Raw genomic sequence first — 23,473 nt, 5'->3', positions numbered from 1 at the left:
TGCACAGCCATTATGTGTTCACTACCCCCACCATTGAAAATGAACCTCACGTTTAATGGGCAAGAAAGACTTTCTAGTTTCTACAGAAAACAGCCAAAAAGATTGATATAGGGTCAGCAAATAATCATGAGAAATGTACATGAATGTTACATCTCTAATAAGCTTCCAACATGTTCCTCTGTTGAGTGTATATCACATCCCTCTAAATAATACATATCCAGTAAATAATATATCAAAAATTGTTGATTGTGCTACTACCGTTGGGCCATTCATCTCTTCAGTGATTGTGTGCACTTCTGCTTTTGGATTTAGGCCTCAGATTATGTCTTGAAGCATAAAATTTTAAATTAACTCAAGGTATCTAATAGTAAACAACTGTCTACCTGAAAGCACGTCATCTTCACAGTGTATGTACACAACTACACATTCTACAGTGTCTATTTTATTTCTTAAAAAAAAATTGTCAAATCATGAAGTCCCTAGTTCCTCTTCTGGTAGAACATAGTTTGATTGCTCTAGCACACAATTAAATCTCCTTTAGATAGCAATCTGAGAGAAAAAATGGACATTAGTGGTTTTCTGTCCTACTGTCATATATGATCACGCAGGTGTGTGCACTAAACCAAGACCACTGATTTGAGTACTTTTAAGAACAGAAGGGACATAAAGGCGAAGGGTGCATAAACTGTTACTTGTTTTAGTTATCCATTTCATTACTGATTTACAGATCAAAAAGCACGGCATGTAATGTGAGAGCTGAGGTTATTCCACATATCATTTGATAGCAAATTGACTCCTTTGTGGCATTTTCTTTAGTAACAAAAGTAATCCATTTGGAATGCGAATTTGGCTTCAATTTGAGATGTCAGTTGTCATGTTCCAGATGTATTCTCACTAGTTTCATTGATCTATTAACACTTGCTTACCTAGAATCAAGTAACTCATTTAAAGCATAAAAATGCAGTCTTGTATATACAGAAATGTAAAGTCAGAGAGTGGAATTTGTTACACCAATTACCAAGTAGTTCAATTACTCTTGAACTATGGCAATATAGTTTGTAAAGAAGAATAAAATAAATGGTTTTGTGCTGGATGGTGTGGTATATAAACGAAAAATTGGCATCTTTTTTTCTCTTTTGAACTTAATCCCTGAGTGTTATTATCTCCTAAAAGAAAGGGCCGGCATTCAGTAATGTGAAATCAGTAAGTTTATAGCACTACAATATTAAGATTGAGAAGTAAAACAAGAATAATATAACATAGGTTTGCATTGTCTAGGATGCTGTATTCATCATCAGAAAGATTTATTAGAAGCTGTTAAAAGTTCCAACTTCCAAGAATAGAAAGTTCTCCAGCTCAAAATGGATGATAACATAATATAATTCACAAAACCTTTTTCTAGCCATAATGTTGTGATAGGGGGGGGGGGGGGGGGGGGGGTCAACATTTACAGTGGTAAAAATGATAATCTATATTTATAGAAAAGCAAAAGAGAAAATTTGCACAAGTATACAATGTGTCAAGATTTGTTGAGGGACAAACATTTCCCTCAAGTCTTTATTTCTGTGTTGGCTGGTTGTCTGATCCAACATTCTTCAGCCATTCAACAACTTCTCTGATGCTTGGTCTCTTGAAAGGATTGTGGCTGACACACATGCAAGTCACATCCAGTACCTTTAGCATCTGTACTTCAAACCCCTTCCCTCTCAGAAGAGGGTCAAATACTTGATCTTGTTTTCCTTCAATCCTCATTTGTTGAACCCAGCCAACCAACTCCCTTGACATTTTTGGCTTGCATACATCTACAGGCCTTCTCCCAGTGATCAGTTCAAGCATGACAACCCCAAAGCTGTACACATCTCCTCTCAGAGTAGCCACCCACGCTTGTCCATACTCTGGTGGAATGTAGCCTAATGTACCTACAAGTTCAGTTGTAACATGAGTATGATATGGAAGAATCAATCTAGACAACCCAAAATCAGCAACATGTGCCTCAAATTTTTCATTAAGGAGTATGTTGCTCGACTTTATATCACGATGCACAATGTGTGGCTCGCATATCTGATGCAAATAAGCCAAACCACAGCTTGCACCTTGTGCGATCTTCAAGCGAGTTGGCCAATCAAGTTGAGATGCACCATCAGGCTTTTCATGCAACCAGTAGTCCAGGCTTCCATTTTCCATGTAATTATACATGAGAAGCCGGAATCCATCATGCACACAATAGCCTTGCAATGCCACCAGATTCTCATGTTGTGCTGTTGACAAAGCCTCTACTTCTGCTTTGAATTCCCTTTCCATGAGGCCCAAGTCTCCTGAAAGTTTCTTGATGGCCAGTGTAGTTCCATTTGGTAATGTTGCTTTGTAAACCAAACCAAAACCGCCGCATCCTATTATGTTTTCCTGACTGAAATTTTCAGTGGATTTTAGGATCTCAAATATGGTAAGGTCCTTGGTTTCATTATTCTTGTTGGGAAACAATACCACTAAGCTAGCCTCCTTGTCAACCTCAGGATGAACTCCATTGTTGGAATAGGCAGAAATTGATTCCATTTCAATCTTGTCAGACACTCCTCCTGGATTGACCCTCCTCTTGGAGAGTATCCACAGTGTCAACACTCCTATCAAGGAAGCAAAGCCAAAACTGACTCCAATGATGAGTACAAGCAGCACTTTTTTGTTTGAGCTGCGACTAGCTGCAGTAGTATTAGTATTTTGTTGAGAAGGACAAGAGCGCTGAATAACCAAACCGCACAATTGCACATTTCCTTCAAAGCTGGAGTTGGAGAAAGTATCAAATTGACCACCAGTGGGTATCTGTCCTTGAAGATTATTGAATGCTACACTGAAAAAAGACAAGAAATGTAATCTTCTGAGGGAATCAGGAATTTCCCCAGATAGTTGGTTTCCGGAGAGGTCTAGTTTCTCTAAGTTAGTCAAGTTTGAAAACTGAACTGGTATACTGCCAGAGAAGTTGTTCTTTTTCAGATCCAGCTGATGAAGGACTTTGAGTTTCCCAATCTCAATAGGGATACTTCCATTAAGGTGATTGCTTCCCAGATATATTGCTGGAGGTAGGCCTGAAAGCTGATTATATTGCAGTAGGGAAACATTGTTTGCATTAGCAAACACAGGTAACTCAAAGTAAGTCCTTTCCACTTTATCATTTGCCTGCTGTGATGCCAGTGCTGGGAGTTCTGTGAGCTCTACTGGAAATACTCCTGTAAGGAGGTTAACAGACAAGTCCATGTAAAAAAGCTGAGAAAGTTTACCCAACCAAGGAGGAATTGGACCACTAATTTGATTAAAGGACAGGTCCAAGACCTCAAGCTTCTTCAGTTTTGCAAGCCAACCTGGTATTTGACCTGTGAAATTACAACCACCAAATCCTAAAACCTGGAGTTTTTGGAATCCATCCGGCTCTATTATGTTCACATCTTGTGGTATCATTTCATTGAAAAAATTCTTGGAGAGCATAAGGGTACTAAGGTTCTTGAGCCCCCTGAGTATTCTAAGAGCCCCAGTGACATTCCTCAACTTGTTAGTAGAAATTGATAGGAAAGACAAAGACTCTAGTTCAAGTATCTTGGGTGAAATCTCTCCCTCAAGTTTATTAGATGCTAGCCTCACAGCTGAAAGTGACTTGCATGCATAAAGTGTTGGTGGTAAAACACCAGTAAAATGATTGTTGCCAAGGTCAAGTGTGGTAAGTCTGAGAAATCCTGAGAAATTGAATGCAGAGAGATTTCCCTCCAAGACGTTGACCCTTAAATTCAATACCACAAGATTGACACAGTTCATCAGAGATTGGGGCATAGTACCTGTCAAATTGTTGACATGAAGGAGTAACCGTTCCAGCTTGGAGAGTTCACCAATATCATGGGGGATTGAACCTGTGAAATGATTGGAGTAGAGCTCCAAAACTGTGAGGTTGCTAAGTCCAACAATGCCATCACCAATTGTTCCAGTGAGTCTATTAAGGGGCAATGAGATTTCTGTGAGAGAAACAGCATGAAAAAGATCACTTGGGATAGGCCCTGAGAGAAAATTGAAACCTGCTCTGAACTTCTCCAACTTGGAACATGCTCCTAGTCCAGGCTGAATGGCACCATCAAATTCATTGGAGGAATAATCCAAGAATCTGAGAGAGGATGAGTTGTTATGGTCATTAATGCAAAAGAGAGAAGTGGGAATATGACCTGTGAGACTGTTATTACTAACATTCAAAGACACAAAACTCCCTCCAGCTGCTGAAGCTGCCAAGTGCTCAAGCAAAGAATTTGGAAGTGCCCCATTGAAAAGGTTACTAGACAAATCCAGCTCCTGAATAACACCATCGCTGCTAATATCACCAACAAAAGGTGGCAACTCACCAGAGAGACGGTTGTAGCTCAAATCAAGAACCAACAAGTGATTGAGCAATGAGAAAAAGTGGTGTTGGAGAGTACCAGACAATCTATTATGGGAGAGATTAAGGTGAGAGAGAGAAGAGAGGTTTGTGAGAGAGGGGGAGATGAAGCCAGTGAGGCCTCTAGATGGTAGCAAAAGGTGTGTGACTCTAAGATCTCCATCACAAGTAATGCCTTCCCAGCTACAACAATCAAGAGAATCAGACCAATCAAGAGAAGGATAAGGTGGAGAGGTGGATATGTTGCCAGAGAAGGCCAAGAGGGACAGTTTATCAATCTGGTCACAAGAGGAGACTTGGAAAACAAACAAGGACAAAAGGAATAAGGGGACTATGATTGAGACCATTAACTTGGAAACCATGTAAAGGGAATATGCAGAAGAAGATGAAGATGGTGATGGCATGAGAAAAACTGAGGAGGAGAGAATGGAGTGTTTGAGGTGATGGTTTGTCATGAGAGAGTGGAGAATGGAAGAAGGAGAAGGAGGAAGAGGGGGACATAAGGGGGTGAGGAACCAATGTAAGAAGAGATTGTTGGGGTAGCATGGGAATGAGGAAGACCATGACCATCCATTGACAATGGAAGCAAAATGAAGGGTGGGAGAGAGAGAGAGAGTGGAAGGGTGACGTTGACAAGTGGGGATTTAGATATATGCATAGATAATGTATTAAGATTTTAATTGTCATCAACATCAACACTTACAAAAATGTAAAAAAATATTATTTTACATCATCCATTCATTACGATTTTTCTGTCAATAAAGAATTCATTACAATTTAATGTAAATATGATTTTTAAACTAATGTTTTTTTTCTAAATCAGATGTATGCTTTGTTTAAATAGAATAAAACTGATATAAAATGATAAAAAAAATCCTCCAAGAATTTAGTACAATTGTATATTTAAAACTTGAATTGATTATATATCTAAAATTTGAATTAAAATTACTGTTATATGTCTGTTTTTTTTTGTTGAATTGATTTAAATGATCATTGGTTATTTTAAACTAACAAATGATAGTGGCATAAAAGACTTATAAAATAAATTAAAATTAATCCATGTTATGTAAGTCAATTTGTTCTTCTTTTAAGTTAATAAAACCCTGTTTGATAAATGAGGAAGATACATGTGACAACTAGTGGAGTAAAATTGTTTGTGGTTTAAATTTATGTAATAAATATTTATTGAGAGCTCCAACATGTCATTAATATCTTACTATTAGTATCTAATTGGATAATATCAAAGGTTTTCTTTGTTCTATAATTATTTAATTTAAAAACAAAAATAATGCAGAATATATTAAATGAAATTGCAATATAATAAAAAGAGGGCATTAATAAAATATAATAAAATGAAAGGGAGCGTTTACTTTTGGAGTGGAAATTGATGATTGAGAAGTAGGCCAATAACATAACGTGTACAAGGCTGCTCTCTCTTGCTTCTGGTGGAGGTCGTCGTGGACGGGGGTTATTATTATTATTCCCTCTCAATTCTCTCAAGTCTAAAATACCCTCTTTGGATACCATAACAAATCGTGCTTGGTCGGTCAAAAATCCCATGGCTCTTCATTTTTATCTTTCTCAAAATTACTTTTTTTTCAGATTGTTTTAAAAAATATACATGTCTATATTTATATTTTTAAAAGAATATTAATCAAATATAAATATATTTATTTTAAAACTAAATTATAATTTGGAACTTCTTATAATTCTTAATTCACGATTTTAGTCTTTTTGTTTTGTTTTTTAATTTTGGTCTTCTATTTTAAAATATATGTAAGTTTTATTTAATTATCAATTTTGCATATATTTTTGTATTTTTATATTTAAACTAATTAAATTATTTTTTATAATATTTTAACGGAATATATTACTCACGTCAGGTTCAATTGGATAAAAAAAACACATAAAAATATTTTAATGGGAAATTGGGCATGAATGCTCGATTCCCTTAAAAGAATCCCATGCATATTAGGCAAGTTTATTTCTAGATCCTTTGTTGTTAGGACTTAGGAAGACTAAAAAAAAAAAATTTAATAAATGTAGTTTTTTGACAGAAAATTTATAAATGTAGTTGAATCGAGAATTTTGAAAATATACATTTATCTATATTGTTCATTCAACAGCTACTTTTATGGACCTCATATTTTCTTGTTGACTTTTTTATTCTCAAAAGTTGGGCAAATTTAATATTATTGTGCAAATTATTTTATTTATATATAAAAATTATTCTTAACACTTCATTATGTTTGTTAATTATGATAAAAAAATCTAATGTTCTATTTTCTGCAAAATTTAGCTGCAATGATACGTAAACAAGAAGTACATGAGAATTTTAACACTTAAAATTGCCCTTCGATCGTTTTGTAAAACTAATGCTACTTTACTTCTCAAGCATAGACGAGCAATTGTTTTATTTTATATCGGTTGCTTGCTTGAATTGATCATGTATTCCTTAAATTAATTGTCAGCAGTCAAAAATCTTCTGCTGTTTGCATGTTTTCGCAATTACACCATATTGCTTTCAAAGTAATCAACCTCATCCAAGTCTTCAACTCTGTTGTGTTGTATGCTGCCGTCAGAAACGGTTTTCGTCAACAAATGCCAATTTTTTTTCTCTCTTTTTCTTTTTCATATGGTGTTTTCTTTGAACTTTATCAACTTTCATCCAACAAAACCCTTCTCTTCTACACCTTAGTACTTCCTCCACACTCTCTCCTCAACATCTTTACTATCTTCAAACCTTACAAAATTCTAATCCAACCGAAACATCATCTCTTTTGACTTTTGTTTTCTCAGAAAAATTTCATGGTTGTTTAGACTGTTGTTCAATCTTTGGACATTGTTCATCAACATATGATGGTTTTTACCAGGGTAGAGAGAAAAGATCGAAATTGTCGCAGAAAATGGCAAAAGAAAAGAGCTAAAGTCAAGAAGAAATTGAGAGACTTGAATAGTTCGACAATGCTACACAAGGTGGTGATGAAGGTGAAGAGGAAAAGTGGAAATAGTGGCAATACGGAGAGTGGTGGCGAAAAAGAGGTTGTTTTGACGCCAAAGAAGTTGAGAGAAGAGCAACGTCATCCTTGTCCTCGAGGGGGTCAATATTCTTCTCGTTCTTAAGATGTGTTCAATCGCCATTGATGATTCTTTCTCTAACTGATTTTTTGGGCAAAGTTACAAACTTTTCATCCTAGAGAAGCGAAACCCAAAGAGATTTAATTGAACTTGCAACAGGGTGCAATCATATCCTTTTACGTGGGAGAAATAATTTTATATTAAAATATTAATTCTAATTCAACATATAGGATTATAAATATAAACTGTCATTTATAAAATTAAAAACATACATTAAGTGATCTTAATTTTTTGGCTTTTTGTTTACTTGTTTTGTGGGGAAAAATGAGTTGAGCAAGACGGTGGTATTTTCATGTTCAATATTTTACAAATTAACATTAATGAATAAAATATATAAACTCATTTTTATGTCTTGAGGGCTTTTTGTGTTTCTCTTATTAAAGTTTAAATTTCTATTAGGCATCTTTATTCTTTCGCATGAACATTTTAAAAAAAAATAAGAGTTATCAGAAATAATAAATCTAAGAATCTCGGCATATAGTAGAACATCCATACAAAAAAGATTCGCCTCTAACAAAATATATAAATATATCGAATAAAATCTTTTTCCCTTACTCCTAAACAATGTACTCATATTCATAATGTCCTACATAGCCTATAAACTACTGTACCTACAACTAAAAAATTATCTTTTATTAATGTTTTTTTACACAATCTTTCATTAATGTTGAACGTACACATCTTCCAATTCTTTTTTATCTTCTTAGTCTATATTATAGTAGTTGGATGGCTATTGTTAAGTTGGTCATAACCTTCAACATTTGTCTTCTTTTTCACATTTCTTCCTTATGAAATATGTTTGCAAAGGAAATGTTATATCATTACACCTTTACATTATAGTAATGAGGTGGTCATTGTTGACTTAATCAAAACCTTCTAACTCTATCTCCTTTTCACGGTTCTTCATCTTAAAATATGTCTGTACAAGATGTGTTATATCATTAGATAAAGACATTTTCATTTTTTCCTCTAGATGAAAATTAGGAAATTATCCCTTGAGTAATTCACACTTCTCCCAATTTGTTTCTTCCAGATGACGATCCTTCCGTTGAACTAAAAGGTAAAAAGTGGGGTTTTTTCTCTCTTTCATCTAAAGATAATGCAAAATTTTAGAAGGTGACAAGATATAATATTTGAACTGACCTCCCTTGTTGATATACTTGTTTTTAAGTATATTTTAAGTGCATAGCTCTTTGTTTCAAAATCCTTTAGCTAGAATGCAATAATACCCATTTCCTTCTTATCATCCTACACTATAGCAATGAGTGTGTTAGGAATGCAGCAAGTGTCACTTGTACAAGTAAGAAAGTATTAAAGTGAGTTGTTGTATCCACAACGATTATGATTTAATAACTTTACAAGTAATTGATTAAGCTATTGACTCAAAATTAAGAAATAAATAATTTTTGATAATTTTAGGATTTAATGAAAGAATGAAGAATGCTACTGAAAAAGGTTTTAAGAATTTAAATAATGAAGGCAATTAGGTGTAAGATCCCTTTGATTTTGTCCTAAAGTAATTTCTTCCCTTCTAAATCCCCTCTAATGCAATTCACATGCAATTCCTCTAGTTTAGTTTAACCCTAATTTTGTCAATGATAAACACTTTATTCCCAATTACGCACCCTAATCCTTTGTGTGAACAAAATTTATCATAAGTATTAAGAAATGGAAATTCACACAAAAAGCATGGAATTTATCCCTATCCCTGGCTCAAAAGTTGTGCAATTATTGAATTGGACAGTTTAAGCTCTAATTTCCCAATTACTAGATTTAGATCATGAACCAATTTTCAATGGATGTCACTCATTGAAGAGATTAGACATAATTCATTAACTAAATTGACAATAGTTTTAAACCAAATTACATCCTTCTCTTTTTTTTAAAACAAATTACATCCTAATATAACCCCAACAAAATTTATTTGTGGGAATCTAAGATAGATATAAGAGAGTTGAAAACTAATATCATTCCTCAATCAACTCTAAATCTATCTTATATATGTTAATTTAGGAATCAAAAGGCTTCTGGAAGACAATGAGATCTCACATTTCCTAACTCTTCATGATAAAATAAACACATCTTCCTTCCCTTACTTCAATTCCAGTCGGGGGAGTGGATGCAAATTCTTCCCCTTCTGAATCAGGTATATTTTGTCCCTCTGTTAGAGGTGTTCTAGAAAAAATTGAGATAGATTTCCTTGATAACATAAAATAACCAAAAAGGGGTTTAAAAACTCATGGAATTACTAAACACTAGACAAGAAGTAGAAAGCCATGGACTCTTTAGGAATTGAACCCAAATTCCTCAAGATCATTCAGCATAATTTTCAAGCATTTCCTCTTCTTTTTTTTCTTCCTTAGATCAGTTATAGTACATTAGGAAGAAAAAAAATACTTATTGCAATATTCAAAAGGTAGCATAAATTGATAAATCAGTTAATATCAACAAAAAAATATGGGTTAACATTTACGAAGATTCCAATGTAACTTTTTGCATTACAAAACTGATTCAAAAAATATACTTCTCTTATTTTATAATATCTTTGGTGTTCAAGTCATAGATCTTGCAAATGTCTACGATGGCATGTTGACTAAGATCATCTTGATCATCTTCTAGACGGACAAGATTCTCTAGTTCTTTGGATGGCCTCAACACCTGATTCATACATATTTATTAGAAGAGAAAGAAGAAAAAAAAAAGACATGTCCACCACGAATGCTTGCACAAAAGATAATACTGTTACACGTTATAAACACTCTAAAAAAGACCACCAGGGGGAGAGGAAAAGACAATATCATTTATTTATTTATTAACAATAGGACTATGTGATGGAAATGTGTGAACCTAGAGTTGAGACAACAAAAATCTGTTCTCTTTAATTTTTGATATTTTTCACTGTATACAACAAATTTAAAACAATGAAACTATTATGATAATCATATTACTTCTACCCAAAAATGACTAGGCATTGACCTATCACCCCACCCCAAACACTCTCACTTCTACCCAAAAATGACTAGGCATTGACCTATCACCCCACCCCAAACACCCTCACTTCTACCCAAAAACAAAACAAAGTAAATGTGACATAGTTTGCCGATCAAACAACACTTAAATTCATTAAAAGCTAATACATGAAAATTATAAATTAGCACAATAAACGAATATACTAAACATAGTTTTCTTCTAGCTCATGCATGACATAATTTAAGTCTGCACGGGAGTTGGTGAAGGAACTAGCCACTCCAACGTATAATTGGTGCATACTCAGAAAGATTGTTTTTCAATCCAGGATATGTAAATATGGTGCATACTCGGAAGATTGTTTTTCAATCCAAGATATGTAAATAATTACCCAACACAGTTCATGGCTTTGACTTGAAGTCTTGCTGCTATCTGAGACTAGCTGAAACAGCTTCTCACTCCCCTAAACAAAATTATATAAAACAGAGAAGATAATTAATGCAAGATAAATGTAGTCAAAAGCCAAACTCTAAAATTATACTCAGAACCTAGGGGATAAGAATCAATGGTTAACATCTACCCGGGATTTTAATATAAGGCAAATCCTTGCCAATTTGACAACTATACAGGAACCATGCAACTTTAACTTTTTTTAATTACTTCTAAATCAAATGATGCCCATATTGATTTACACTATCGACTCCCTGCATTTGAACCATATACAAGTTGACCAGTTGTTGAATTTCCAAAAAAACATCTCATGATATTCATAATTACTAAATAACAAGCTTGACAAGAATATAATATCTGTAAAAAAGTCACTCTTACATACAATTAGAAAAGTTGATAAAGACATGAACAGTAGAAAGTCCTTGTTTGTGACAGCAAAGTTAGCAATAGAACGAACCTGTAGGACTCTCCAATGAGAATAAGTGCTAAATAAAACCCCAGAAGGACGGGACATTAGGCAAAGGTAAAATCTGCAAAGTAAAACTAAGATATGGATATCAATTGACAAAACAAGAATGAATTACATATTAAAGAAAAAATGTAACAAGGCAATAATATATTGGTAGTTAACATTAACTTAACACATGCGTACGCTAAATGCTGAAGTCAATGGAATACGAAACTGAACCATAGAAGTATTTCATGTGGATAATTGCTCCCCTGTAAATAGATAACAGTTCATACAAAGATGAAGTAGTAACACTTAAAATTAAATCACATGGAGCACTAATACAATCGAGGTTAACACAAAAATTGATGTTGTCCGGTACAACCAATAGGAGGGAGGAGGAAGAGCAAGAAGCAAGAATTACCTCATAGCAATATGTCTTAGTCTTCGACGAACAAGGTAGAGCATTCAAACTGATATACAAGGTTGAAAAAAAAAAAGCAAAACTATCCATAGTGCTAACTTTCCTTCTTCTTCATTCACATCATGTTTCCACATAAAATTTTTAAAGGCAGATTACTCTGTAGTAGAATTAAAGTAGAGAACATAACAACAACAAAATTTATACACAAGCAATGATCGATGGTGATGGAGAAGCACCAGTTCAAACGCAGCAAAATTTTCAAACGCAGATTCCTCTGTAGAAGAGAATGATCGATGGTTCTGGAGAAGCACCAGTTCCTGCCACGTAATGGGAACACGAGCAATTTGGCTCTCAAGGTGATGGTGACCCTAGGATAGGAAAGTGGAATTTGGGTGTATATTCGGGAATAAGAAGAATGTGGCTGAAAATCCAATAGGGATGAACAGAACAGTTACAGACTCACAGTGGTGAATGACGTATTCGGAAATGAATTCAAACCAAAACAGTTTTTCGGATATCTGGGGAACATAGAACAGAACGCGTGGAAGGGGTCCTATGTATTTACTATCATATGTTTTATTAATGTTTAATACTTTAATGTACATTTTACTGTTTTACCTAATACTTCCTCAAACTTCATTATTTATTTTTTTAGTTGTTATAACCCAATTTTCCTATCTATTTATCTTGATCTCATTTTTACTTACAAAATTGAAGTTTCTCATGAATTGCAAATAGTTATATCAATGGTTTGAAATTTGAAATTTATGTGAAAATTAATTTAATTAAAATATAGTAGCATGTGATCTAATTACATGTTATTATATATAATAACTTTATCGAGTTTTCTAACCCTATATCTGTTCCTAAATTTAAATATTAATTTAAATTAACTTGAACATGCATCTCAATCGAATTCAACCGATAACAAACCAATTCCATTCAATACATAGGGTTGGCTAGTGAGGAATAATGCTAGAAATTCAGCATCATTCATATTAATGAAAAGTACATAGATAAATTTTGTCAATGTAAATCGCAGTCATTTCCACATAATCTATTCCAGATTAATAATGAATGCACACATCATTATTTCACAGATGACTACGCCAATTTTCTGGTTATCACCATTTTGCTTCAAGGAAAAATGAAAAGAAATTGATATTAAACAAAGTCAGTGAAAAATTATCGTGTTCAAATTAAAATTATCAAATGAGAATACTTAATCCACCCAAATTGGCCCAACATCTTTTTTAGATTCCCTTATTTTTTTAATAAAATTTAATTAATTATAGATATGTTATTCTCAAAAAATTTAGTCTAATATTGATATGCATCATTTTATCAGTTTATATTTTCTCAAGTTATTAATATTTTTCAAAACAATAAATTGAGAAAAGTGGGGTTCTATCTTACACTTTCGGAGACTAAGGGATTTTTGTTTTGGTCATTTTGGTCAAGTGTGAAAAAATCTTGATTGCTGGGGGTTTGATCTCAGTGAGGAGAAAAGTTAGCAACATATTATCTGCGGAAAAATAAAAAAAGTTGGAAAAATTTACTTCCTATTTAACAAGTCTTCCTGCTAATTTTCAATAATTTTCGACCCATAGAAAAAAAAATTAGAAAACGTGTTATTAACCGTTTTAAAGTTTCTTAGATATCCTTTACATTAACACGTTAAAACTTCAATAATCCATTCAATTTCAATACACGGCTAGTCGCTAGTGATTATTGTATCAGTAATATTTACAATGAGAAAAGAGAAATAAAATGTTGAAATGCCACAATTGCTTTGGGGCAAATTCTGGATCAATGTGTCGATAATACAACAAATACAAATTATAATGATTATGACAAAAGAATATGTATAACAAGCAAAACTTATACATTACATTAACATGGCTAATTCTAGTATCATACATGACTACTCACATTGACAAATCCCCAATCATGGCACAAGAAAATACGTGTGCTGGTCCAGAGTCATGGGCTCGAGAAAACCGTTTTTTGTTGTCATTCATTTTCCGCTACAATGTTTGGCTCCTCACCTTGGCAAAGATACTCATCACACATGGATGCTGATCCCCAGTCCTTTCTCAACCGCAGGATGTCTTCAGTGAAAGTGGAACCAGGGGCTCCAATGAACACACTAGACATGGCACATATACTTTTGTCCAACATGGCTTCCACCTTCGGCATGAAAATATTCGTAATGCACATCAGCATAAGAAATTCAGAGTGCTCAAAACACACGTAAAGGACTAGATTATATATAGTAAAGAACCATGCTAATTAACTGAAATTGTAGCACAATATTCTTAAAATTTTAATATAAGCCACCGCATATTTTTTCAGTGATTGCACTAATTAACTGAAATCGTGGCACAATATTCTTAAAATTCTATTCCCAAGCAGGATAACTGATAGCAAAAAAGTTGAACACCATGGTGCCTAAAGTTCTTAAACTTTCATTTTTCTGATTGAATGAGAGTGATTAGATTTCATCTACGACACTTCAAAGATTGTCGCAGAACTTTGGATAATAATCTCAACATGAAGGGGAGAAAAAAGGGTGAGAATTTTTCCAGGTGTAGCACACATGAAATGCAAACAAAAAAGGCAAGCATGTTCAATTATATAGTCTTGTTAACAGTTTTATTATTTGTTTAAAACAAACCAGAAGACCAGATATGGAATGTGTATTGAGGTCAGTAACAGTGCTGACTTAAATTTTAAAGCACATTAGAGTAGAATGAAACCACTGTCATCTCACCTGTGAATCTCCATCCATTCTATGCCTGTACAACAGAGCATCCCATTTTTCTGCTGAATTTCGAGCTGGACGTATTACAAGAGGAACAGGCCTGCCATTCAACACAACTAGTGACTGAAGCAGACCGGTTTCACTTTCTGCTGCATCCGTAGAAAGATAGATGATAGGTGCATCGGCCCTCTCAACGACCCTCAAGATGCAATCTGCAGCTTGAGTAATGGAGTAAAAGCAACTTGGCTTCTTAGCATTACTGCAAACGTGAAAATGGATCATCAGAGCAACCTATTTTTTGGCATTGAGCCATGAAAATGCAATTAGCAATTGACTTGTAAGAAAACAAGCAGATAACAGGCAATGTTTACAGTTTACATAATACATACATATAATATAATCAAGTCATAAATTTATGAAAATAATGGTCAATGCACAAACAGTCAAAAATTACAAATTATCTTGTAAGGTAATTTTGTTGACTTATATAAGTAATTCCTTAAAAGTTAGAGAAAATAGGTTTAATTCATAAATTATCATGTGTAGTAAGTTTGTTGACTTCTATAATAACTACCTTAAAAGCCATACTGCCAGTGATTTTTTATTGTTTATCAGTGTAAAAGATTTTACATTAACAATGGATAGCTATTAAACTCTAAAAGTTATACTTATCATGATTTCTAATTGTTTGATAGTGTAAAACTCTGAACACTTACTGTGCATAGGAATTAAACTCTAAAATTATATGGGTTATCAGAGATTACAAAAAAAAAAAGGAAATGAAAGAAAGGGGAATACCAGAATTTCAAAAACCCATGTCTCCGAAAGTGCAATGCAACGAAGTTCCTTCCCAGGAATGTCTGAATAAACCGCTGAGCAGTGAGTAAAATAAGCCGATTAGGTTCAATGAGAGTCGTGCATTTGTGAGCAATTGGCCCACCCGGTTGCATCACCCATTCCCGTTCCACTTCAGCATAGAACACATCTCCAATTGCCATAACATCATCATCAAAGCTAAACTTCCCCAGCACATCCTGCACCGTCTTCTTCTTCGGATTTCGGGTATCCTCATCCCACACAGCCACAGGCTTACTCATAGTCAAACCCAACGCACCCAACTTCTTCAACCGTTCATCATCCAAGTAACAAGGCTGAGGCTGCGAAAAGTAGCACAAGAACTTATCGATGTGCAAATGCCCCTTCTTCAAATTCGAAAACACCTCAAACGAAACCACCACTTTCTTCCCCAAGCACTTGTTAATGTGATCAATGTCCACAACCCTATCGTACTGGTAATCCACCTTGGAGCTAGGAATCACCAAAACCCTATTTAACAACGCAGCGAAGAATATGTGTTTCTCCAGACAAATCAAATGGTTCGACATTTGCCCCGAAACGCATATAGCGAGCAAGAATTTACCATCCCTTGGGTTCCACTCGATGGTTTTCCTCTGCGACAAGTTCTGATCCACCGTTCTACACCTATCGTAAACGACGCCGTTTAGAGTAGCGTTTAAATCGAACTCGGGCTCGATTGCGTTGTTTCCTGTGGAATGCGGATTTAACAGAATCTGCTGAATCTCGCGGTTGAGGGAAATCTGCTTGAAGATAGAAGATTTCAGATCCTCTAATAGGTTCGGATCCGAAGCGTTGGTTCGGAGCGTGTGGTTCCACGCAGTTAAGAGCGCTTGCTGCTGTTGATTTAAGAGGTTGATGGCGCGCAATTCGGATTCCTTCATTCGATCGGTGAGGGAATCGAATCTGAAGGAAGAGGTTGTTGAGAAGAGTTTGTGGAGATCGGTGATTGAGAAGAAGAGGAGGAGGAAGAGGATAGCGAGGATTGCGAAAATGTACTTCTTCTGGAGCGTGAAATTCGCGCGGCGGAAGCGCGGGGAGGGATCCTCAACGTGGAAAGCGACGGCAGCGGGGGAGGACGGCGGCTTGCGGTGGTTGTTGTCGACGAGGTTGCGGTGGTCGTCTTCCTCGTCGGAGGAGGAGTCCATTTGAAGTGGTTTGTGGTTGGCCACGGCGGCGAGTGAGTCAGGGAGGGTGTGAGGGATCAATCTGAGTCAGTGACTCGTTCGGCGTGGCGCGTGAGTGAGTGAGTGAGTGGCAGTGAGCGAGTCAGCGACGACGATAAACAACAAAACATGTGTGTGTGCGGAGGAGATGCCAACAGAGGAAGCACAAATGAGTCGGTAGTTGGGACCCACTGAACGTTTCAACTAGTGGCTGTTGGATCGGCCCAACTACTGAAACCATAAAGTATTATGGGCTTGTGTTGTAGGACATTTGAAGGATAAATTATCATTGTTTTTTTTTTAATTTAATAAATAAAATTGATGTATAATCATGGTTATTATTATAAGGTTAGTAGGAGACAGGATAATTAGTCATGTAGCACTTTTTTTTTTTTTACAAGTGGTAGGAAGAAAATGATATATGTACCAGTTACAATTTACAACTACTCAATTGTCCTTGCTAAATAATATCCCTTATGAGGAATGTCTAACAAAAGAGGTTTTTAATGATTTTTTTTTATAATAATTCTAAGGTAATGTTTGCCACAAGAACGTTTTAACATTTACAATAAAGTGATATATTCAAATATAATAAAACTATTTTCACGACATAAAAAGTTTTTGGAAATGATAGTATGTGAATAAGTTTGAATAAATTTTCTCATTTTCACTCGATTCATCATGTTTTTTAAAAATTTGAGCACTGAATTTATCAATATAAAAAAGTACATGAACATTAATTACGTTTGCTTGAAATATAAAGAACAAAAATACATTTTTCACAAACTTTTCCATAATAATATTGATGATATATTAATCTTAGAAAAGTTGAATAATAACAATATGAGAAAATATAATTTACACACTCACAATATCATCCAATCAATCATTGATATATGATAAGTTCATTAACTTTAAAAAAATCTTTTAAAATCATTTTTATTATGATTTCTTATTAACCGACTGTATAATTAATAAAAAGAATTTTGTGGAAATCTTAGTGAACTTTGCTCGAAACAACATTACTAAAAAGAAAACCTCGGCTATAAGCTTTCTAGTTTCTTTGAAGAAAGCTTGAGCAATGGAACTATTCATCGCAGAAATCTCAAGTACCTCATCTATTAGGAATACATTTTGTTTTATTTCATGAATGTAAAAGGAAAAATGCTACTAGCAATAAGAGAAAGCACAACTTGTAAATATTATATTTGTTTGCAAACAGCCAAAAAAGAAAACACAGCCTGAGCTCATATTTTGGAAAAGAAAACATTTTTTCATTGTTAGAGGTCGTTTAGTTTGTGAGAGAAGCTTATTTTTATAAACTAAAAAAGAGAGAAAATAATTCAAATAGTGCCTTAATCATTTCGTCTACACAAATTAGTGAAATTAGCATTATATCACCTCTATCTTAAAGTTTGAACAAATTTTGAACAATTTGTCTTGTGAATGAAGGTAATTCATACTTCCGAACATTTTTTTTTGTCACCCCTCATCCATTATAACAGTCGTGTTTAGTACTTCTACATCTTTATACATATCATGCCTTATAAAAGATATACAATGAATGAAAGATATATATGTATATCTCCGACTAACCTTAATAATTCGTAAGCACTTCTATGTAATGTATGCCATCGACCCCAGATCAAAATCTCATACTTTTCCCGAATATTTTTTTCCTCCTTCAACATTTTGAAATTGAGTTTAATTTCTTTTCCCATTTGATAAGATAATTTTATATTATTATTTAATTATAAATCACCATTTGAATTATCTTAAGATAATTATTTAAAAATTAATAAAATTATTATACATGATAGATTGTAATTAGATGAGTGTGTAAAACTTTTTACACTGTATGTGTATTACATATTTTTTCTCTTTTGAATTTGCTTTTATTTTTAAGTAGAGAATATAAAGTATTTTTCATTAGAGGTAATGTTGTTCAAGCTATATAAAATCACTATGTGTGAAAAAAATATCTTTATAAATATTTAGTGTAATTACATATTGAAACTTAAATTTAAGACAAGTGATTAAACTAGAATAACCATGCATGAGTTGATCCAGTTACTCACAAAAGAATTATAAAGTTAACTAAGTATTGAAAAAAGAAAAGATTATAAGTTGGAATATCTCCTAACAATTATCATATTTGATGATAAAAAAAATCCACTTACTTAGAAATTCTAAATTTGCTACAACTTATATGATTTTGTGCATGGAAAATGATTCCTGACTTTGTCAATATGTCTTATTAAATGGGTTCAAAGAACCAAAACCATTTTAAAAGGCTGAATTACTCAACAGATCCAAATAAAAGAGACACTTGCCCACAAAAAACTCCCTATCATTATAAAATTTAGGGCAGGTTAAGGGAAAATAACACAAAAAAAGTTGATAATCGAATTATTTTTGGAAGAACTAAGAGGAGGATGAATGAGTACTTTGGGTTCGATAATAGAAAATTATAAAATAAAATTTCAATCCAAATAGAGTAATCATAATAATAACATAATAAGAATGCAACAAGATAATACATTACCTGCATCTAATTCCCAACTCTTTGGCAGAAAACAAAGACATGAGGTAATAATTTTTGTGCAATTACAAATTCATACAAATTAGCATTTTTAAAAAAAAATAAAATTAAAGCACTACAATCGACTTAGTAGTGGAGTGAGACTGTATGCATACTGTGATAAGTTTAAATCTCAGATCATTTTACATCAATTTTTCCTTTTAAACTATTAACACTCTTAGAATAAATACATAAAGTCATTAAATTCAAGTTTTTAGTAAAGGATAATGTAGTGAAATCTAGTCTAAAAAATTTCTTCATTTTCAAATTTCTTAATATCGATCTAAAGAAAAAGTTTTTTCCCCTTCTCTTTTATTACATTTAAACTATAAATACAATGTATAAGACAATTCTCATGTGTTTGCTTAGATATTTGAAGGGAGCGACAAGCGTTCACTTGATGCAAATATTACTAACTTTTGCATCAATCGTACAGTTTGAACGTGAGAAAACACTTATATAAGCGTTACGAAAGTGTTTTCAAAGACGCACTCTGCCGTAAAACTAAAAAGTGAGAAGAGAGTTATAAAGCTTAATGGAGTTGTTTGAACAAAAGTAAACAAAAAAAAAATGAAAGTTGTTTTTTCTGGCTTGAAATTTTTTTATAGGACAATTGCAAGTAGAGATTAGGGACGCTTAAGTGTATTTAGTTGAATGAATTGAAACTTAATTTCATAAGATGTTAATTATGTAAAATTTATTTTGATTAAAATTAATTTGAAGTAAAATAATTTATCTTTATAAAATTGATATAAAATCTGTAAAAAATAAATTTAAAATAAAAATAAGTTGTTTGTGTCAAAATCGCTTTTATAATTACATTCATAAAACATGATTTTTATTAAGCACAGGTGGCGCAACCACTTTCATCTAGTCGCGCGGCCATCTCTAATACACACCGTTGTCGCATGCCACAACTAAATTGTTTTCCTATTCAAATTAATCATTTTTTTCTACTTTTTATTTTGATGTGTATTTAGGATTGTTGCTTAACTTGGGATGATTTTTTATTTTGTCTGGGGCTCTCTATTCTAGCATTTCTTACTGGAGTGAAAAATACTAATACATACGATGAGCTATAACACATTATTTGCATCTAATCCCCAAGTCTTTGACAGAAAGCAAAGACATGGGGTAATAATTTTTTTGTGTGATTACAAATTCGTAAAAAACAACATTTTTCTTTTAAATTAAAACACTATAGTCGACTTAGTAGTAGAGTGAGACCGTATGCATGATGTCATAAGCTTAAATGTTAATGTGACCATTATACATCAAATTTTCCTTTTAAACTATTAACACTCGTAGAATAAATACATTAAGTCATTAGATTTAAGTTTTTAATAAAGGATAATGCGTGGAATCTAGTCTAAAAATTGTCTTCACTTTCAAATTTATTGATGTAAGAGTGTGTTTGGATGAAATAATTTAAAATTTTAAAAAAATTTAAATTTTAAGAATTTCAAATACTTCAATTAAAATTTCTTCATTTTTAAAATTGTGTGTTTGAATAAAGAATTTTTTTTTTCATTTTCAAAATTCTGTGTTTAATACAAATTCAAGGATGTAGCACAAAAGATCCTTCTCTCAGTTGAATGCCAAGTGAAGAGGTGTTCCTACACGTTAGGTTTAAGTGAGCTGAACCTAGCGGGAAAATCAAGTTTGCTCTATGACCTCATGTGCAAGCTGAATGAGATCCACCTGCTAAAGACGACGTCGTACGATGAGCGCTTGGAGAATCACGAGAACCATGCATTGCACTGGATCGTCAAGTCGTGGATCCACACGTCGCAGAAGGTTCTAGAGAGAATCGCAGACGCAGTCCTCTCCATAACCTTCAAGAAGGTGGCGGAGGACTACTATGTCGTGGAAAGGATTTGGAAGCTTCTCACGGAGGTGGAGGACCTCCACCTGATGATGGATCCGAACAATTTCTTGAGGCTAAAGAATCAGCTCTCGGTGAAATCCTGCAGCGATGAAACGGCTTCGTTCTGCTTCAGGTCGAAGGAGTTGGTTGAACTGACAAAGATGTGCAGAGATTTGAGACACAAGGTGTCGGAGATATTGGAGGTGGAGGTGGATCCGAAGGGAGGATCGAGGATTCAAGAGGCGGTGATGAAACTCTATGTTTCAAAGAACGCGTTCGAGAAGGTTCACTTGTTGCAGGCGATTGAGGAATTATCTATTAAAATACTGGAATTTCAAATTTCAGTCAACAGGACATCCAAACAGAAAATTTTAGGCCTAGAAATTTTAAATTCTTTAAAAAATTACTTTCCCTGGTTTAAATACTTCATCCATCCAAACAAACTCTAAAGAAAAAGTTTTTTCCCTTCTCTTTTATTTTTTTTAAACTATAAATACAATATTAATGTATAAGACAATTCTCATGTATTTGTTTAGACATTTGAAGTGAGTACCGTGCGTTTCCTTGATGCAAATATTACTAGCTTTTGCATCAATCGTGCAGTTTGGACATGAAAAAACATTTATGTGTGTTGCGAAAGCGTTTCCAAACACACTTTGTCATAAAAACTAAAAAGTGAGAAGAGAGTTATAAAGCTTAATGAAATTGTTTGAACATATGTAAGTGAACAAAAAAAATGTTAAAGTAGTTTTTTCTGGCTTGAGAATTTTTTTTTTGGCAATTAAAAGTGAAATAATTTGTTTATAAAATTGATATAAAAGCTATAGAAAAATAAAAATGATATAAAAAAATAAAAGTTGTTCATATCAAAATCGCATTTGTAATCATATTCTTGAAACATAATTTTTAGTAAACACATGTTACACAACCACTAGTCACACAGTTACCTCTAACATATATTGTCGTTGCAGTGTCGCAACTAAATTGTTTTCATATTCAAATTAATGCTTTTTTTTATAATTTTTATTTTGAAGTGTATTTAGGGTTATTGTTTAACTTGGGTTGATTTTTTATTTTGAGTAGGGCTCTCTATTCTCGTGTTTCTTACTGGTTCATTAATTTATTCGGATATCTGTGTTTCAATTTGATTTTGTATACAATAAAAAAAATCATGTTTACTGAATAAATGGTTTAAAACATATTATACTGAAAATATTAACATCCAAATGTCAAATGGGGTTGGGGTGTCGACCTAAATTTTTTTAATCATTATAATTACGATATTTAACTTCATTATGATCGGTTATCTGATTAATCTCTTGCTGCTTAACCACTTAATTAAATTGAAAAATTTTGAATTAATTAATTACAGTCATATCATGAGTTCATGACGCGAGTTGAATGACCCCATGCTTTCAATCATGATTAATGCCATTTAGTATATTGCAACTTAGCTTAACAAAAATTCTGCAGCCTCTCCTATTTAAACGACACGTGTTCCGAAAAACAAATAGAAAAGGTTAAGATTTCCTTGGTAATGGTAATCGATCTATTTAGGTGACTGAGGAGTGAGAACCATTTGGTATGAGTGTTACTGACAGGGCATTATTTAGGGTCCCTCTCATCATGTTACCTACTATCTTCATATTTGCAACCAAACGCCGCTATTGCGTTAAATTGTCCACCGCAAAAAGAAAGAAGAAGAAAGTGACTAACTTTTAGTAAAGAAAGAAGAAGAAAGTGACTAACTTTTGCAAGATATTTTGTTAAAATAGAACAGTCTGCTTTTATTTTTTATTTTTAGGAGACTAATAAAATTTAGAATCCATTTAGATAAAAAAAATTAACTATTTTTTTAGTCGTTAAATTTATGAAATGTTATTATAATAATTCTTCAAATTAGAAATATATCAAATAAATTTATAAAATTAAAATTATTATTATTATTACTATTTTAGTATTTGACATGTACAACTTATTATTATTATTATTATTATTATTATTATAGTTTCTAAGTTTAATAATTTACTATCATCATAGCTTATAACAGAGTAAATGGTAGAAACAATAAAAATAACTAATTTCAACTTTAAAGGTTTATTAGATAGTTTTCTAATTTTTGGAGATTACTAGGACATTTTTCACAATTTCAATAATAAAATTAATATTTTACTCGATATAAAAGTTGTTTTTTATTTATTTTATTTATTTATATGTGTTAATTTCACAAGTAAAATTAACTTATTAACTAGTCAAATTAGTAACTTATAAATTAAAAAAAGTACTTTATCAAACACACAAGTGATGCTTTTTATAAGCTGGAATAAACAATTCCTTTCTAAATAGTTACAAAATAGGGCTAAATACATTTGCTCAATTGTTCTTTTATTATTCCTTTATATATA

The 23,473-nt window shown here is 33.0% G+C and overlaps 3 protein-coding genes and 1 pseudogene across 4 annotated transcripts; 1 reads left to right on the top strand and 3 right to left on the bottom strand.

The window, feature by feature from the left end:
- Nucleotides 1–1,453: 1,453 nt before the first annotated feature.
- On the bottom strand, nucleotides 1,454–5,037 carry LOC100807989 (tyrosine-sulfated glycopeptide receptor 1-like). Of its 2 annotated transcripts, XM_041010196.1 has the most exons (2): nucleotides 2,094–5,037; nucleotides 1,454–1,919 (listed from the first exon to the last, which is right to left on the bottom strand). In XM_041010196.1, exons 1-2 carry the CDS (start codon nucleotides 4,861–4,863, stop codon nucleotides 1,558–1,560), a joined length of 3,132 nt encoding a protein of 1,043 aa, XP_040866130.1. In that variant the 5' UTR covers nucleotides 4,864–5,037; the 3' UTR covers nucleotides 1,454–1,557. The 2 variants fall into 2 exon arrangements, with proteins under 2 accessions (XP_040866130.1, NP_001239911.1); NM_001252982.1 differs by having other exon boundaries at nucleotides 1,558–4,755.
- Nucleotides 5,038–9,912: 4,875 nt separating this feature from the next.
- LOC102665479 (uncharacterized) lies at nucleotides 9,913–12,384 on the bottom strand (annotated as a pseudogene).
- Nucleotides 12,385–13,519: 1,135 nt separating this feature from the next.
- On the bottom strand, nucleotides 13,520–16,856 carry LOC548046 (O-fucosyltransferase 36). Its single transcript, XM_003547901.5, has 3 exons — nucleotides 15,398–16,856; nucleotides 14,609–14,858; nucleotides 13,520–14,025 (listed from the first exon to the last, which is right to left on the bottom strand). The coding sequence occupies exons 1-3, from the start codon at nucleotides 16,600–16,602 to the stop codon at nucleotides 13,849–13,851; spliced, it is 1,632 nt and encodes a 543-aa protein (XP_003547949.1). The 5' UTR covers nucleotides 16,603–16,856; the 3' UTR covers nucleotides 13,520–13,848.
- Nucleotides 16,857–20,272: 3,416 nt separating this feature from the next.
- LOC100777681 (nematode resistance protein-like HSPRO2) lies at nucleotides 20,273–21,682 on the top strand. Its single transcript, XM_003548336.2, has 3 exons — nucleotides 20,273–20,335; nucleotides 20,765–21,412; nucleotides 21,605–21,682. The coding sequence occupies exons 1-3, from the start codon at nucleotides 20,273–20,275 to the stop codon at nucleotides 21,680–21,682; spliced, it is 789 nt and encodes a 262-aa protein (XP_003548384.2).
- The last annotated feature ends 1,791 nt before the right edge of the window (nucleotides 21,683–23,473 follow it).

This window comes from Glycine max, chromosome 16 (assembly GCF_000004515.6).
Source record: "Glycine max cultivar Williams 82 chromosome 16, Glycine_max_v4.0, whole genome shotgun sequence".
NCBI lineage: Eukaryota > Viridiplantae > Streptophyta > Magnoliopsida > Fabales > Fabaceae > Glycine > Glycine max.
The sequence above is the reverse complement of the archived record's forward strand: the minus strand, read 5'-3'. Positions and strand labels throughout refer to the sequence as shown.